Source organism: Podarcis filfolensis (genome assembly GCF_964270895.1).
Source record: "Podarcis filfolensis genome assembly, chromosome: 13".
Taxonomy (NCBI): Eukaryota; Metazoa; Chordata; class Lepidosauria; order Squamata; family Lacertidae; genus Podarcis; species Podarcis filfolensis.
Window position 1 is genome coordinate 13,651,491 of NC_139615.1, and position 17,934 is coordinate 13,669,424.

The 17,934-nt window shown below is 44.4% G+C and overlaps 2 protein-coding genes and 2 long non-coding RNA genes across 4 annotated transcripts in view; 1 reads left to right on the forward strand and 3 right to left on the reverse strand.

Moving 5' to 3' along the window:
* Nucleotides 1-1,489: 1,489 nt before the first annotated feature.
* LOC310748473 lies at nucleotides 1,490-8,925 on the forward strand. The gene is made up of 3 exons (XR_014541332.1): nucleotides 1,490-3,700; nucleotides 3,867-5,281; nucleotides 8,779-8,925. It is a non-coding gene; the product is annotated as an uncharacterized lncRNA (long non-coding RNA).
* Nucleotides 5,220-17,934, reverse strand: part of LOC310748476 — a 62,409-nt gene continuing 49,694 nt past the window's right edge. Inside the window, exon 3 of the long non-coding RNA XR_014541336.1 lies at nucleotides 5,220-5,325. This is a non-coding gene — a long non-coding RNA (uncharacterized lncRNA). The remainder of the gene's footprint in view (nucleotides 5,326-17,934) is intronic.
* LOC310748431 (uncharacterized protein) lies at nucleotides 11,435-15,513 on the reverse strand. The gene is made up of 2 exons (XM_083584229.1): nucleotides 15,401-15,513; nucleotides 11,435-12,896 (listed from the first exon to the last, which is right to left on the reverse strand). The coding sequence occupies exon 2, from the start codon at nucleotides 12,883-12,885 to the stop codon at nucleotides 11,854-11,856; it is 1,032 nt and encodes a 343-aa protein (XP_083440355.1). The 5' UTR covers nucleotides 12,886-12,896; nucleotides 15,401-15,513; the 3' UTR covers nucleotides 11,435-11,853.
* LOC310748433 (uncharacterized protein) overlaps nucleotides 11,435-17,934 on the reverse strand; it is a 50,448-nt gene continuing 43,948 nt past the window's right edge. Inside the window, exon 3 of the mRNA XM_083584231.1 lies at nucleotides 11,435-11,598. The gene's annotated coding sequence lies outside the window, so the exon portion shown is untranslated. The remainder of the gene's footprint in view (nucleotides 11,599-17,934) is intronic.

A 17,934-nucleotide genomic window follows, 5' to 3' on the forward strand; every position in this document is an offset into this window, starting at 1 on the left:
AAATGAGAAATACAGTGGAATGAGGAATAAATTGTTAGAGCTCGCTCTTTCTTTCTTTCTTTCCTTCCTTCTTTCTCTCTCCTTCAAAATGTTGAGGTGACTGTGTGGGCATTATTGATAGGTGACATCACTGAAATAAATGTTTTAAACACATATAAAGCTGAAAACAATGGCAAGTAAGCTATCAATGCAATTATAATAATTTACAATCAGAAGCAGCAAAAATTCTTCAGGCATAGGACAATAACTGATTACCTGAAGACTGGGACAACAATAAGAAGCACTCTGCAGTTTTTTCTTAAAAAACTAGTTTTGATAGGGCTATACATATTTACCTGGGGAGGGGGGTCTAAAGGTGCTGAAAAGTCTTTGCTCCTGATAGCAACTTTTACTGGTAGGCCTCATATGCCAATCATATGTGTGCAGTCTATTCCACAGATAACATGGTCCCCAACCATCAGTGTACATGGAGCTGTGTCACTTTATGTTTATGACAACCCAGTGAAGTGGGCTAACCTGAAATAGGGTACTTTTCTCAAGGCCACCCAATTGATGACGAAGACTCCAGAGTCTGAATCAAGGACAGGGATGGTCTAACTTCTGTTGTCTATGCTCCGTTAATCTCTAGGTTAGATTACTGCAATTCACTTTACATAGGTCCGGCCTGCCTTTGAAGATGGTTGAGAAATGGCAGCTGGTGCAGAATTTGGCTACCAGGTTGCTAACCGGGACAAGATGGCAGTGGCGGACCTTGGCATCTCAAATTTCAGTGGTGTCCTGTGTGATGCCAAAATCTGGTGTTCCCCACCTCTTGCCTTTTGTTGGACTTCATAGTTTTGGCAACTGCCGTGACACCCCAGAAGCTCCTTGAATCGGTCACACTCACCTAGATCTGTCTTTGCAAGGAGGTCTGAGTATATCATACCAATCCTGGCCATCTGGCTACCAATTAGTTTCTGGGCTCAATTCAAAGTGCTAGTTCTGACCTATAAATTCTAATGTGCTTCAGGGCCTTAATACCTCAAGGTCTGTCTCTCTGAACTGACCTGGACTCTGCAATTGGTATCTGTGGACCTTCTTTGTGTTCCCACTCCATGTAAGGTCCAGAAGGCAGCAACATGACAATTGGCTTTTTCAGTGGCGGGTCCCCATTTACAGAGCGCACTCACCAGATGCAATTCTTACATATCTTTAGGTGGCAGGCAAAAATGGACTTTTTCAGCAGGCCCTGGGCATTTAATTATTTGTGGCCTTTTTGCATGGGTGGAATGTCTCGATTCAGCTTTTAAAAAAATAAAGCTGTCTTTTAGATTTTCTTATATGTTGTTTTTAAGATAATGTAAGTCACCTTGGGTTGCATTGGCCCAAAAAAAAAAAAAAGTGACTGACAAATTTATTGAATAAATAGCCAGGAACCTCAATAGACTGGCGTTTGCTGGGGTGTGCTACTTGATACCTATTCAAATGTGTTACCAGGCAAATGTAGGGTCGACAATTTGTTGTTGACAAAGGACAGCTGAACATATAAAGGGCCCCATTACCTTCAGTAGCTTAGGGCCTCATCAAACCTAAATCCGGCCCTGAGTGGTGGGCGAGGCCAGAGGCCAAAGTCAGAAGAGCAACAGATGTGGATTTTATATTTGTACCTTAGCCTAGTTTCTGCACACATACACCCATCCTTCCTGCCTGCCTCCATTCAGATGAGCAAATGGCATTGTCAGAGTTTGAGGGCACATTCCACCCAGTAGAGATGGTTTTAGGGTTGCACTGGGCACTGAGCTGCAGGGGGGCACCAAAACAATGTGGTGCCCCCACAAAGAGTCCCCTCGATTTTAGCAGCGCACAGGGCGCTGCTGAAATTTGAGAGCCCCTAATCCACCACTGCAGCCAGTTGGGTGTGAAGTAAACCTGGGGATGGGGTATGCATAAGGAGAGAGTATGTTAGGTGTGTGTGCAGGAGCCAGGCCCTGTGGCCAATAGGACTTTGCAGGACTGGGGCCTTCCTAAGTTTGTTCTGAAGAGGCAAGGTAACTCACTGCACCTGGTGGCAAGAGCCAGGAAGGGATATAAGGTCAACATTTCCCTTTAGCTCTTTGCCACAGCAACACCCTTCCTGCCTTGCTGGGTTTGGCTTCTTGCTTTCTGATCCTTGAACCTCGGCTTCTTGACTCCCTGCTTCCTGACCCTTGGCCCCTTGGCTTCCTGAATCCTGGCTTCTAGACCCCCATTCCTGCTCCTACCCTGTCATCTTGCCCCTGGTCCTGACATCCCCTGTTAGGACTTTGATCACCTGTGAACTGGACTGTGACAGAGTGTGTGTTGCTGGGGAGAGGATGGTGTGAAAATACCCCCAAGGGCCAAATACAGAGGTGTGGATGGCCACATTTGGCCCTGGGCCTGAGGTTCCCTACCCCTGATGCATAACATAAGCCCCTTCAACTGACAGGTAGTATGAGGTCTCAGGATGATCTAGGGTTAGTATAAGGCTGGGCCGTGGTCATCACACTTTCATGGCCACATGTTTTATGGGAACATTTGGGATATTTTTGGTGCGGGGGGTGCATTTTGGTGAGATGGCCAAACTTACCAGCACTCTGGTGGGCTCTCTCTGCTGATCACCTTGACCTGAGCACCACACAGCTCTTTGACAGCATCAAAGAGGCTGCGGGTGTGCATGGCAGCCCTCCGCTCCCCAAAGGAGGAAGAAAAGAAGAAGTTTCACTGAAGCCCTCCCCAAATTCAGGCTGAAGTTTTGGATTTCTGGTAGATGCCAGATCTAGATGCCTCCCCCTATCATAGTCTGCTTCACAACTGTGCAGGGATATGAAGTCATATCTACACACTATATCATGCTGACTTTCTTCAGGAAAAGTGGCTTTTGCTGCATAGAACCAGAGTGTCTGTGGTGTTGTCCCCCCCCCACACACACACACTGGTACAAGGGTAAGTGTGCCAAATGTGAAATAATGCAAAGGCTCAGCTTTCTAATCAAGACTTTTGAGATACTTCCTCAGCCTTCTCCTGCCTCCCTTCAATGGCCTCCTTAGAAATGATGATGTCCCAATCCCTTTAACTGCCAACTGCTTTCCCCACAACTGCCCCCTATAATTCTGGCTGAGGATTGAGTAATAACGTTGGACTCCAGTTTGGCAAGGTAAGTTCTATTGAGGTGAGGAAACTGAAGGCATGGCGCAAGCCTGTAATTTCACAGGTGGGTTTCTGCAATGTCCTCAGATAAAAACAAGAGAGAGGGGAAGTAAAATTGCACCATCAAGTTAGATGGAGTGGGAGGCTGGCTTCATCCATATCCACCCCACATTTATTTAATTTATTTATTGCATTTATATCGCCTGTTTTCCTCCAGGGAGCCCAAGCTGACATTGGTTGTTCCCCCATCCTCCTTTATATTTTCAGAACAATGCTTTGTAAAGCTCACCTGGGGATGTCTGTGATTATCTGAAGTCTTCACAATCCTTAACTGAACCTCTAAACTAACCACCACACAACACCCTCTCTCCCTTCTCTAGAAACTGATGTATATACCAGCCTCTGGTATGAAGCTCATCTTAGTTGATCAATCTCTTCCCCCCATCTGCAATATATTGTATGTGCCCCTCCTCCCCAGATATCAAAGTAGCACACATAATTCTATGCCCTGCTACACAATTTGAAGGCACGACGCAAGCCTGTAATTTCACCAGTGGCGTAGCGTGGGGGGTGCAGTGGGGGCCGGCCGCACCGGGCGCAACATCTGGGGTTAGGGCAAATCCATGGGTTAGGGGGCGCAAATCCATGGGTTAGGGGGTGCAAATTACTTGCCTTGCCCCGGGTGCTGACAACCCACGCTACGCCACTGAATTTCACAGGTGGGTTTCTGTGGGTTAGACTGAGAGATAGTGACTGCCTCAAGGTGAGCTTCATGGCTGAATGGAGATTTGGTGTCCCAGGTCCCAACCAGGCAGCACCAGATTTGCCTAACTTGTGGACCATAAACCCAACCATAAATATCTTTATGCTGCTTTAATTTGTTCAGCAAAAGCTCAGCATTTTTTCAAAGTCTCTTGAATTGTTGCGTCACTTTCAGGGGTTTGAGTTGAGGCTGGGGTCATGGGCAATGCCTCTCCAGGTTAAAAGAGGTTCAGATTGTGTGTGTGTGTGTGTGTGTGTGTGTGTGTGTGTGTGTATTCACTATATCTGGTTAGGAAAGGGAGAACTGAGAAGGTGAGAAACTGGGAATGTATAATACAGGGACCAGCAAACTTTTTCAGCAGGAGGCCGGTTCACTGTCCCTCGGACCTTGTGGGGGGGGGGGGCTGGACTATATTTTGAAGGGGGGAAAATGAACAAATTCCTATGCCCCACAAATAACCCAGAGATGCATTTTAAATAAAAGCTCACATTCTACTCATGTAAAAACACACTGATTCCCAGACTGTCTGCAGGCCAGATTTAGAAGGCAATTGGGCTGGATCCGGCCCCCAGGCCTTAGTTTGCTTACCCATGGTATAATGGAACAGGGGTAAAGAAATGTCATACAATGGTATTTCCCGCAGCTGCTCCTTGAAGATCTACGTTGCCAGGATTCCCTGGGAAAGTGAGTAACTATTAAAGCAGTAAAAGCTTATATTGTGGGCATGTTGCAGAGATACATTGAGGAGAAAGCATGTCAGAAAATAAAATTGTAGCCAACTCATCCTCAGACTTCTGGCTTCTGTAAATGGAGAGCGAGTTGTACCACACATTGCCTAGCGCATTTGAGTCACATAGTGTGTTGGGTAAATGCCGGTGCAGGTCACACGAATGCGCAAGTGTGCAGGTGTGCCGCTGTACCTGCAGTCATAAGGAGCCGGACCACCTGTGTATCTGCAGATGACCATATCGAAGGAGTCTATGCTATCGGTGTCACTACCATAGGGAATCCCTCTGCCTCTGCACACTTGTACCACATTTACAGGGCGGTCATTGATGAAGGTATTTACGTCCTTGCAAACATATCGAGTCAACCTTTTCTGAAGCATCATCCGCTTGCAGTAGGTGTCAGGGTGGGAAGTTGAGTAGCTTTTTGGATAATCAGTGTGCTTCCACTCAAAATCTTCTCGGGACTTTCCTTCACATGACTGCACCATCAGAAACCCAAGAAGTATAGCCAGTAATGAGCAGGAGACCTTGGAGACCAGCATGCTGGGGTCTTGCAAACTACAGAGAGGAGGAATAAAAAGGGAAATGTTAAAGTGACAACTAGTTCTTAGGGACCTTTAAAGCCCTAAACAGCCTCGGCCCAGTATACCTGAAGGAGCATCTCCACCCCATCATTCAGCCCAGACACTGAGGTCCAGCTCCGAGGGCCTTCTGGCGGTTCCCTCACTGTGAGAAGTGATGTTACAGGGAACCAGGCAGAGGGTCTTCTCAGTGGTGGCGCCCGCCCCGTGGAGCGCCCTCCCATCAGATGTCAAGGAAATAAACAACTGTCTGCAGTGGCGTAGCGTGGGTTGTCAGCACCCGGGGCAAGGCAAGTAATTTGCGCCCCCTAACCCGTGGATTTGCGCCCCCTAACCCATGGATTTGCGCCCCCTAACCCATGGATTTGCCCTAACCCCAGATGTTGCGCCCGGTGCGGCCGGCCCCCCCTGCACCCCCCACGCTACGCCACTGACTGTCTGACTTTTAGAAGACATTTGAAGGCAGCCCTGTTTAGGGAAGCTTTTAATGTTTGATGTTTTATTGTGCTTGGGAGTCACCCAGAGTGGCTGGGGATGTGTGTCAAGACAGCCTGCAGGTGGGGTGCTGGTGGTTCAATATGGTGAATGTTCCCAGCACCAAAAAAGCTCATTGAGTAGGGTTTATTTCCTTAGTAAAGAATGCATGAACTGTTCTACATTTAAGGAGTACCTAAGTGGTGTAAGGGACATGGGTGGCGCTGTGGGTTAAACCACAGAGCCTAGGACTTGCTGATCAGAAGGTCGGCGGTTTGAATCCCCGCGACAGGGTGAGCTCCTGATGCTCAGTCCCTGCTCCTGCCAACCTAGCAGTTTGAAAGCATGTCAAAAGTGCAAGTAGATAAATATGTACCGCTCCGGTGGGAAGTTAAACGGCGTTTCCGTGCACTGCTCTGGTTCGCCAGAAGCGGCTTAGTCATGCTGGCCACATGACCCGGAAGCTGTACACCGGCTCCCTTGGCCAGTAAAGCGAGATGAGCGGCGCAACCCCAGAGTCGGTCACAACTGGACTTCATGGTCAGGGGTCCCTTTACCTTTTAAGTGGTGTACAGTGGTACCTTGGTTTTAGAACAGCTTAGTTTATGAACATCTTGGAAATAGAATGCTGCAAAACCGGAAGTAGGTGTCCCAGTTTGTGAACTTTGCCTTGGAAACAGAACATGTTCCGATTCCTGTTTAGTGTGTTCCATTTGTAAATCGAGTCCCCCACTGCTAATCAGAGGCTTCCTGTTGAGGCTTCCTGTTGAGTCCCACGGCAACACAGCAGTGATATTTAGAACTTTTGTTTTTGCTATTTTTTTGCATTTTTGTTTGTGTGGCTTTTTCGATTTTTTGGCTGTGACTTGTTCTTCATTTTATGGGACTGACTTGTGACTGCGGCTTGTGACTTCATTTTTGTGACTGTGGCTTGTGACTTCGTTTTTGCTACTTGTTTTTGTGACTGCGTGGAACCCAGTTCAGCTACTGATTGATTGATTGTTTGACTTCAGAAATGGATAAAAGCCCCCCATCCAAACAATGACTATCATCAGTGCACGTAAGGAAAAAATAATAATTTTAATTTTTACCATCTACAATACTGTCTTGTTTATTTTATGGTTCAGTACATTGATTATTGCTTTCATTTTATGGATCAATGGTCTCATTAGATAGTAAAATTCATGTTAAATTGCTGTTTTAGGGATTGTTTTTAAAAGTCTGGAACAGATTAATCCATTTTGCATTACTTTCTGTGGGAACGCACACCTTGGTTTTAGAATGCTTTGGTTTTGGAACAGACTTCCCAGAACAGATTAAGTTTGGGAACCAAGGTACCACTGTACAGAAATGAAATATAAAACATAAAAGTGGTCATAATATACTATTAAAACTAAACTGCCCTCCCACCAGCATTTTTTTTTTAAACTGCAAATATAAAACAAATTAATGTGGGAATACTTTGGAGAAAAGGAAGGTTTTTCAGCCCACTTAACAATAGCTTGCTTCCTTCACTTCTAAAGCTCCTGTCTTCAAGTGTTTCCTATATATGGCCTGAAAGGAGGGGTCCGGTCTAAATTTGGGCTTGACACCTCCAGGCACCTGGAGAGACTAAGGCACAGGAGGAGGTTCATCCTATTTGCTGACTGTCTATCCTGGTTCTTTTTTTGGGTGTTTTAAAAACATGACCTTCCAATGAGGAAAAGACCCCCCAGATCTATCGTAACACATTTCTCTCTTTTTTCTTTTCATTTAACATAACTTTATTGAAATTCATAAGTAACATACATAATATGCATACTATACACACTCTTAATTCAGCAAAAATGAAAACAACCATGTACTAATACTCTTCTTTGGATTCACAAAAATTAAACTTAGTTTAAATTTATGCAATCACCTTTTCCCTATCTTTTTACTAACATAAAATAGACTTCCTATCATTTCCCGATGTAAACTTTCTTTTTAGAATTGAATGTACTTAACGTTATTACCTTACTCTTTCTGTATTTTCTAATACCTTCTTACAACAGTTTGTACTCATTAACTTATTTCTTAAATATTACTTTAAACAAGGGTTGTTCAAATGCTGCCATAGATATTATACCACTATTTTATTTCTGTAAATAACTCTGATACATATCCCATTTTTGAATAAATGATTGTCTTGTATTGCCTCTCAGTCTGTTGGTCAATTGCGCCATTTCTGCATATTCCTGTAATTTGCCTTGCCAATCTGATAAAGTTGGAACTCCCCCTGTCCCTTCCAGTTCATTGCAACTAGTGTTTGGGCTGTAGCCGTGGCGTATAGGAAGATTTCTCTTAAATTTTTTGGAATGTCTTTACCTAAAATACCCGGTAGGAAGGCCTCTGGCTTTTTAAAAGACTGTTAACTTAAAGATCTTTTTCAGCTCATCATAAATAAGATTCCCAAACTCTCTGATTTTCCTGCATGTCCACCACATGTGGTATATATCTCCATTACCTTATCTCCACAACAAGTTTCAACTAAAAATGGCACACCTGACTGTATGGTCTCAAAGCCCCCATTGAACATACATCCACAAGTAGGGAAAGCTGTGCTGCCAAGAGAGGTGCAGGTAGAACGAATGGGGGAATGCTGATTTCTGAAAATTAGGTAAAGGTAAAGGGACCCCTGACCATTAGGTCCAGTCGTGACCGACTCTGGGGTTGCGGCGCTCATCTCGCTTTATTGGCCAAGGGAGCCGGCGTACAACTTCCGGGTCATGTGGCCAGCATGACTAAGCTGCTTCTGGCAAACCAGAGCAGCGCACGGAAACGCCGTTTACCTTCCCGCCGGAGCTGTACCTATTTATCTACTTGCACTTTGATGTGCTTTCGAACTGCTAGGTTGGCAGGAGCAGGGACTGAGCAACGGGAGCTTAAAAACCGTACTCTTAAAATCATCCCTTAAAAACCGTACTCGCCCGAACAGGGACTTGAACCCTGGACCCTCAGATGAAAAGTCTGATGCTCTACCGACTGAGCTATCCGGGCGCTCTTTCTGAAAATTATGTTGCTATAAAAGGGCACAAGAGGAGACAAGGTTTCCATCCTCCGCCAGGTTCTCGCCATTAAAGATGAATACATGGAAGCAAATATCACAGCACAAGATAGAATATAATGATTTCCTACTTACCAGCAGAATAAAATATAATAATGGAGGTGTGACGATAAGAAGACCAATCTGCTGGATGGGAATTGCCCTTCTCCTCTGGTCACTTTGGCTTAGATCGATCATTTTTATATTCTAGAGCTTGCCCAATCTCCCTCCAAGTGGCCCCGTGACTCCTTTCTTCCTAACAAAATGGATCTCTTCCAACACAGCTGTGCCCTAGCCCAGTTTGGAATGAGGAAATCCTTACTTTTGAACCTCCATTCCTAGGTCAAGAGACTCTTTGAGTAGCCACTTCATCTCAAACATTCCCCAAACACCCACTACAGGTACCAGAAGCTTGTAACAGCTGACTTGCCACAACTAACTTTAACTCTGAAATGTGGAACTGAAATCAACCATTGTTAGTATCATAAGAAGCACAAAAGACCCATGCTGGGTTGGTTGAAAGGCCAGTGTAGTCCTTTATCCTGTTAACCATAGCGATCAACCAGACCTATCCTCCCTGAATTTGCCCCATCTCCTTTTAAAGATGTCCAACTTAGTGGCTGCAAATTCCAGAGTTTCAGTGTGTGCTCTGTGAGAGAGTGCTTGCTTTTGCCTGCCCTGAATTTCCTACTATCCAGCTTCATTGGGTGATCTGGGCTTCCAGTATTATGGAAGCAGTGGTGGTGGTGGTGAGGCTTGTTTATTTGTATTTTAGGGCATAGAATATTTGAGTTGACATTTCCCCATCTAAGTCTGATCCTGTATCCAACACATCACACTGAAACTCTAATGCCTCCAAGTTAAGAGCCTTAATGGCAAGAGGCGAGCAATAGCCGGGAGATCGACTTTCTCAGGTGAAAATGGGGTTATGCCTTGCTGAAGGCTGCCTTCTACTTTTTATGCTACAAAATTTTTGGTCAAAGATATAGTAGAAAAATTGAAATTGTACTATGTTCTAGGTGGCTTAAAATGTATCCTGGAAGCTGCGCCTTTGTGTGCATGAAGAATACTTCACATGCATGTGCATTTGAACAGTGATGAGGAACCTGTGGTCCTCCAAGTGTTGCTGGACTAGAAATCCCATCATCCTTGGCTATGCTGGCTGGGGCTGATGGGAACTGGAGTGCAAAAACAAAATCTGGAGGGCCACAGACTGCCCAACCTTCCCTAGGAAAAAAGGCGTAGTCAAGAAGCATCCATTAGCCACTGGAAAAATTAGCCTGCTATCGTAGACAAGGGGTAAGTACCATTGAACTTCATGGATCTTTCTTCTGAGTGGATGTACAGGAGGTGAATTTTCCAAAGAGGCGAAAGAAGGAGTTAAATGTTGGCACCTCCAGCTATCAGGAAAGTGCCCCCAATGACAAACAGTAACAATGGGAACAGCATTTTACTAGGGAGATACGTCTGAAAATAGGGGCAGCAACAACAAATGTAAGGGCCATTGGATTGTACTTTCTGAGCCAATGGTTCCGGGCTTTTAAAAACACGCACAAAAGTGCTCTCCTGTTTTATTACCTATGATTGGCCGGCTTCATTGAAACTTCTTCTACAGAAATCTCTGCTCCGTTTCCAAAGAAACCCAGCCTTCAACTCAAACACAGTACAAACACTTCTATGTTCTTCCTTGTATTTGCATAAAGGTTTGATGTGGTTTTTGACAAAAGGCCTTTATCACGATCAACCTTTGGGCTTCTGCTGTTTCCTTCTCTCTGCTCTGGCCACAGCACTTGACTCCTTGCTCCCCCAAGCCAACTTCCTGAAAGAGCCTTACTCTCACAATTCTTAGCCAGGCCAGCAGCATGCTTAAAACACGTGGCCCTCCAGATTTAGCTGTATACTAACTCCCTCAGCCAACATGGCCAATGGTTAGAGTTATTATTTATTTATACCCCGCCCATCTGGCTGGGTTTCCCCAGCCACTCTGGGTGGCCCCCAACAGAATATTAAAAGCACCAAAAAAAAAATCAAACATTTAAAATTTCTCTAAACAGGACTGCTTTCAGATGTCTTCGAAAAGGCAAATAGTTGTTTATTTCCTTGAAGGTGACCCAGAAACTGCAACTAATCCAGAATGCAGCAGCCAGACTGGTGACTGGGAGTGGCCGCTGAGACGATATAACACCAGTCTTGAAAGACCTACATTGGCTCCCAATATGTTTTCGAGCATAATTCAAAGTGTTGGTGCTGATCTTTAATGCACTAAACAGTCTCAGCCCAGTATACCTGAAGGAGCGTCTCCACCCGCATTGTTCAGCCCAGACACTGAGGTCCAGCGCCAAAGCCTTCTGGCAGTTCCCTCACTGTGAGAAGCCAAGTTACAGGAAACCAGGCAGAGGGCCTTCTCAGTAGTGGCGCCCGCCCTGTGGAATGCCCTTCCATCAGATGTCAAGGAAATAAACAACTACCTGTCCTTTAGAAGACATCTGAAGGCAGCCCTGGTTAGGGAAGTTTTTAATGTTTGAAGTTTTATTCTGTTTTTAATGTGCTGTTGAAAGCCACCCAGAGTGGCTGGGGAAACCCGGCCAAATGGGCAGGGTAGAAATAATAAACTAAACTATAAACCATATATGTTGTAAATCATTTTGTCACAAGTGTGAAACACGCATTGCACATATTTTTAAACCACTGATTCTTCATTTTATTTGATTTGTATAACAACAGTGGAACAGGATTAGAAGTTCAGCAGGTACAAAGCAAAATGAAGGCACAAATTTGGCAAAGGGATTTATGGAGACCAGGAAATAGTAGCTTATCTAGAAGGCATTCAGCTTGGGTCACCTGCATCGTGCACAAACTAGGACATGCATTTCTAGCTGTAGCCTAGTGAGATTAGTATGTCTATATGAGAGTATATAATATGTCTAGTAATTATTAATATCACTTCGTGTTTAGCTTATGCATGTTTATATCCTACTCAGCTAACTCCCCCTTATGAGAACTCTACATTGTCTAAATATTAGCCCATAGTAATCAATTAAATGTTATAAAAGAAAGGAAGCTTTGAAGATGCCTTTTGGCCTAACACTTTTCTTTTCACTTATTGGAAGGTGGCAAAGGAATATCCGTAGGTGGAGTAGAATCACCCGTAAATTTAATATCACGGCAGAACAAGACCGTTTCCTTGCCCAGACCCAGCTGGTATTGCCATATGTACATCTTCTCATTGGGCTGCACGGTTACACTAATAGATTCTTCAATCTCAGTGGCTTCATTCCAGTTTTCCTGCTCTGTGTTGACCCTCTTCCCACCATACTCAGCAGTGAGAGAGAACTGGTACTTGGCAATGGCTTCAGCGAGTGCACCCGACTGATATGTGGCAGTCATGGATATGTTCCAGTTGTGCTCCACACTGCTCATCTCCTTCTTGTTGTATCCCACTTTCTTGGTGATCTTCTTATTCCATACAATGGGAGTGTTGGAGTCGTTGGAAATGGTCTTGATAGGTTCCCATCTACCATAAGCTGGGCCTCGGCTAATAGCCATTCCTCCAGGGAGCATGTTCACAACATCACTATGGAAGGAAAATGTTTCAGCATTCAGATTTTCGTGGAAGTTGGTGCATTTATAGTACTGGATGCCCCATTCATCAACGGGTTTTACAAAGTAATAGTAATCCTTGATGCCCCAGTAATAGAGACCATCCTTGCAAGCTGGGTGAAGTGTGTATTCAACTGCATCTGTATCTTCATGCATATTACTGACCCGACGGTAAACACCTCTTTTCTGGAAAATGATATAGAAGGATCCAAAGGCTGAGAGGTAATGGTCCCCTCCGCGGCAGTTGGGATGGAGGCTGTATACTACAGCATTTAGGTCTTTATTCATGTTGCTGACACGGCGATAGTTGTCTCCTTTGATGATGTAGAATAGGCCGTCCTGATGGGCTAAGTAGTGATCTCCTCCCTGGCAGGAATTGTGCAGGCTAAACACTTCGAGGTCATAGCCATGATTGAAATTGGTGGACTTCATGTAGCAGCCCAGGTCTGAGCGGACAATGTAGTAATATTTATCTACCCCACAGAAATCAACCCCTGGGGCTTTGTTCTTAGGGACTATCTCTGACATGGTGCTTGATTCTAGGAAAAGAAAGCAATGTATTCAGTTAGATCAGAAGATTTCACAAAATGATTATTTATTTACTCTTTTTACTTATTTTATTATTTATGACAATGAAATAATTAACAGAATTTGCTGACGTCTTGGAAAACAGTCTCAATGCTTTAACACAATATACCTGCCAGAGCCAAATATAATTCCAAAGGTAAATGATTACTAATTAATTGTGAGGTGCTTTGAAAGACAAACCAAAAATCTTCTGCTTGTCAAGACATATTTTCTATCTATTTCTCTCTTCATTTGATAGGAGACCCACTCCCTTTCAAGGAATATAATATTGCTTTACAGGCTGAACAGTTTTTAAAGCAGTTTGCCCAGTTACTTTAGGGTATGGCTGTATTTAGGGTATTTTGCTGAAAATCAATGCTCGTTTGAAGGCTCAGTGTGGCTTAAACACCTGTATCCATCACTGCTGTGTTTGCTCACAAAGAAAAGCTCTTTGCACCGCTCCGTTGTTCAGAACATATGAGAGAGTGCGCATTCAATACTCAAGCCCCATTAAATGTGGTCAATCTTAAGGAGAGGCTGAGACAGTGGATTTTGAGGGGATATTTACTGAGATCTTTTGTGGGCACCATACGAGGTCACTCAGGCACCCATAAGTGCTATGTTGGTGCCTGCTGTTCTAATTAATTTCGTGTCTCAGCTGTGATGGGAAGAAACTGCCTAATACCTCAGAATATCTTGCCTACCTTCAACCTCGGTAGTTAATGCAATAGTACTGTAGTGCCAGACTGCTGAGGTTCAGAGCTAGGAGAAGAGGACAGTACACATCTATTGTGGTTGGTGGGGGAGGGGAAAGAAGAGATTTCCCAGTTCTTTATTCCCCCACGGATTTTCTTGTGGCATCTAATTTGTTCCCTCTAACACCAACGTTGTTCATGGTTCTTCAGGAGGTTAATACCAGATGATCACCCCTGCTTGGGATTGCCATGCTGTAAGATCTGTACTCCCTCCATGTGGACTGAAGGTTTAAATATGTGTATAAATCATATTTCTTAAAGCTAAAACAGTCCCTACCATGTCTTCAACTCTCAAAGGGAGCACAGCCCCTGAGAGAATATCTGGAACCCCCTGGGATCTTGCTCCAGCTCAGCAGGGAGAGTGTGTGCATGAATGTCATTTTCTTGGGTCTCTTTCTCACTCTGCACAATCCCCTCCCCCAAACTAGGGCTGGTGGTCTGATCAGCCACTAAACTCCACCTTCTGGGTGTTTTTGATTCAGGTATATAAAAAGAGGGTCATAATAGAAGATTGTGCATGGCATTAAAGAAGTGGCTATTTCTCTCTCCCTCTTCTGCTGCCATAACTGTAGAGCTCAAGAGGTCCAATTAAAATAGCTTAAAAGTAGAGTCAGTGGACAGGCAAAAGAACATACTTTTTCATGCAATGCAGAACTCCTATTTTATTTTATTTTATTTAAGTGTCATTTATTTCATCTCCCAATGCTGAAAATAGTTTATTTTTTTTTAAAAAAGCACCGTCAGAATGCTTAGCACATTCTTAAACCCCCTTCCCCAAGAAACCAAAGCCGTCAAAGGAAACATAATCAAAAATCTTTTTGAACCATAAAATGCACCCTCCACACACCCAGCAAAAGCCTCCCTGTTCAGATATATATAAGCATGGGGTACAGTAATTAGATCACATGATCCCACTAGTTGATTGACAACTTTCAACTCAAACACTGAATATTATACATTCAGATCCTCAGGAGTTACCACATTTATAAACTAACATTTGCACTTGGAGTAGGGAGTGAGGGGAGGGGGGAATTAACTCAGCTGTCAGACAGTGTGAAAAACTCCTTTATGAAAGTCATCATCACAAAGCATTGAGATAGCCAGTGTCTGCTGGTGACTTTATGCAGCCCTACTCATTTCTATTCGAGAACTTAGCAACACTCAGTTTGTATAGGATTGCATTCTGAAAGTGATCTGGAGGTCGGGATGGATGTTCATAATATAAGATAAACTTTATAGACTATTTACAGAATGAATGTGCAAGGAAGCTCAAGCTTCTCTGTTGCTGAATCCTTCCTCTACCCAGAGGCCCCGTCCAGTCACATCTGGTTCCTTTGAGCCAACCCACTAAATCGGAGAGCATTCTCCCAGATACCCATGCCCCGCTTCCAAACCCAAGATGTTGCAAATGAGTTCAGAATCTGGTAGAAATGAGAATTCTGCCTCTGGATCACATCATGATCTCTCCCTGCAAGGTGTTTCAAGACATTTAGTGGAGAGTGAGTAAAGAAAGGAATTCTGATTGCTGGAGGGACCAGAGATACCAATCCCTAAAGCATTTGGAAAGCCCCACATAACTTCTATATCACAGAGAGAATATCATTGGCACTCAATAATTATAAAGTTAGACTACATGTCGACAAAGAAGCAACCCTTCCCTTGTGCCCCAAATTCTAAAGTAGTCTCTCTCTGCTCCTGCCCAGTAGCCGTCCAAGACTTACCGGTTTCCGCGGTATTCACACAGAAAGTTTGTAATAGGTGGCAGCTGCTTCTCTTTTTGGAGAATGTGGGAAATGTGTGAACAGTTGCTGTTTATGTAGGATAGAAGAGGCCAAGGGTTAATGAGAAACTACACACTGCTCCACTTACATTGGAACCAAAGTACATGCTTTATTGATTTTTTTCAGATAATGAACAATGACAACAACCACAAGACAACCCTCCCAGGACCTCGTGCTGCGCTCCGAAGGCTTCGGGTTCCTTTGGTGAAGCCGGGAGAGCAAAACTCTCCTGGCTTCAGCAGATAGGGAGAGCTGTGCAGCGCCCCTTCAGACAAGTGGGAGGAGAAATGGAAGGGGCTCCATTTCTCCTGCCGCTTCGCTGAAGGGGTGCTGAGCAGAGAGGGGGAGATTTTTTTCCTCTTGTTCTCCTCCACTAAAACAAGGTGCATCCTAAGGTCGGGTGCGTCCTATGCAGCGAAAAATACGGTAATTGAAAAACACCTTAAATATCAACCAAATGCAATTTAAAAATACATAAAAAGTAAAAGTGTTCATCTACTGACAATGCAATAAGGAAATCTATCCTTCCCCAAGTGAAAGAGGAACACAAAGACAGAACAGAGCTGGTCCACCCATGAGGCAAGGTGAGGTGACTGCCTCAGGCGGCAGAATGTACTGAGGCAGCAGGGGTCAATCAGGAGGTTACTCAGCTGTGCTGAGAGAGATTCTGCTTGAGTATGCATTAATGCCGTTTTTAGATTCAAGGTCTGTTGCTGGAATACATGGTCTGTTTTAGTAGACTGATCGCTGGATTATTAAAAGGAACTTCATTTAACTTGTACTGTTATTGCTGAAATAAAAACCGGCCCCCCATTTAGGAAGCTAGACTAAAGGATTCCGCCCAAGGCCTGAAACCACCAAAGTTGTGACGTTTTACTAAAGGAAAGGCAAAACCTGCCAATGCAGGAAAATGCCTTTCCGGTCCTTCAACAGTGCCTGCGTACCTGTAGAGAAGAGGTTAACCTGCAAAAGGAGGCTTAACTGAGGGAGGGCAGGGTGGGAGAAGTTCTGGAGCCAACTGACACTGCTTTGCAGGTAAGATTCACCTTCTGTTCTGTGGGCAGGGCGGTCCCTCCCCATACCTGGCCGATCCTCTGGCAACGCCTCCCCAGGTGGGATTGGGCGATTGGCTGAAGTAGGCGGAGACCTCCAGGTATCCAGGCTGGGGAGGGTGAAGCCAGCCCCTACTACCGGGAGACGCACTGGGATGGGGGGGGGGCTGTGCACAACCACGCAAAAGGCGCCCCCCCAGTTGATGTGCCATCTCCTCTAGAAACCTGAATATTTATCTACCTGAAGTGAACCAACAGATGTTTAGTAACTGAAGTTTAAGAAGAGATGTGCCTAAAGTGTTATGTTTAAACCTGAGACATCTTATAGTTAAAGTAAATAAGTTAAATTCTACCTGAAAGAAGTCGTTTCCTGACCCACTTTGTGTCATAAACTTCCTTTGTTTAATAAAACTTTTCTTGTTTGTTTGATCAACTCCTTCCTGAGACTCTAAATCATTAAGTTTTACCTCACACAAGTCCCCCACTAGATAATCTGAGGTAAATTGTAGAAATTCGTGTAACTGGTGTACCTTGAGGTGGTCACACTATATTTAACTGAGGGCTGGCCCAACGGGAGGTTGAGAAAGTGCTGTTGCGCTGTCGCTCACTGCTGGTGGTTGTTTTTCTTTACTGAGAGAGAGATGTTAAATTGTTGAGGTTTTAAATTTTGGAAGTTAAAGTGATGTTTTAAATTGTATATATAGTACATTTCATTGTTAAAGACAACCTGAGACCTATGATGTGGAAAGTGGGATATTAAATAAATAAATAAATAAATATGGAATAGATAAAAATTGCATCCATTCAAAGAAACAGAAGTTGGAGAAAAATGTATTTGCCTGGCATTCAAAAGCTAATAACATCAGCGGTGGGCAAGCCTGATGAGGGAGAGCACTACACAACCAGGGGCTACCACTGGCAAGGCCTCCTCTCTTGCTGCCCCCCTCGGCACCTCTGCTGGAGGGGGCACACAGACAAGGGCTTCAAGTGATCACTGCAGAGCTCAGGTAGGTTGATATAAGAGGTCCTTGAGGTACTGAGATTCTGAACCACATGAGGCAAAACCAGCATTTGAATTAGGGCTAGTAATCAAATGGCAACCAGAGTAAAGAGAAATGTTCCTTCTTGTGCCTCTAGGACAGCAAGGGGGCGGGGTTAAAAGAGCTATTGCTTTTAGCAATAAGGGCACATTCACCTTAGGCATCCTTCCAGGACCAGCATGTCATTGGTGAGTGACCCAAAGTGGCTGTGGTCACCTCACACTCTCACGCCTGTGAACACAGGACGCATGCATAAATCTCTCTGACCACCTGAACACTGTGTCTGATCTTTAGATATGTTTTGCTGCCGCCGAATTAGTAGGATCTTGGGTTGGGAAGGGGACATAAAAAGTTGCTGAGGGGGGCCTGGATCAGGCCCCTG

Bases quoted from the DNA above. Each gene is read 5' to 3' on its own strand.
- LOC310748431 (XM_083584229.1), bottom strand. From the start codon at position 12,885: ATGTCAGAGATAGTCCCTAAGAACAAAGCCCCAGGGGTTGATTTCTGT.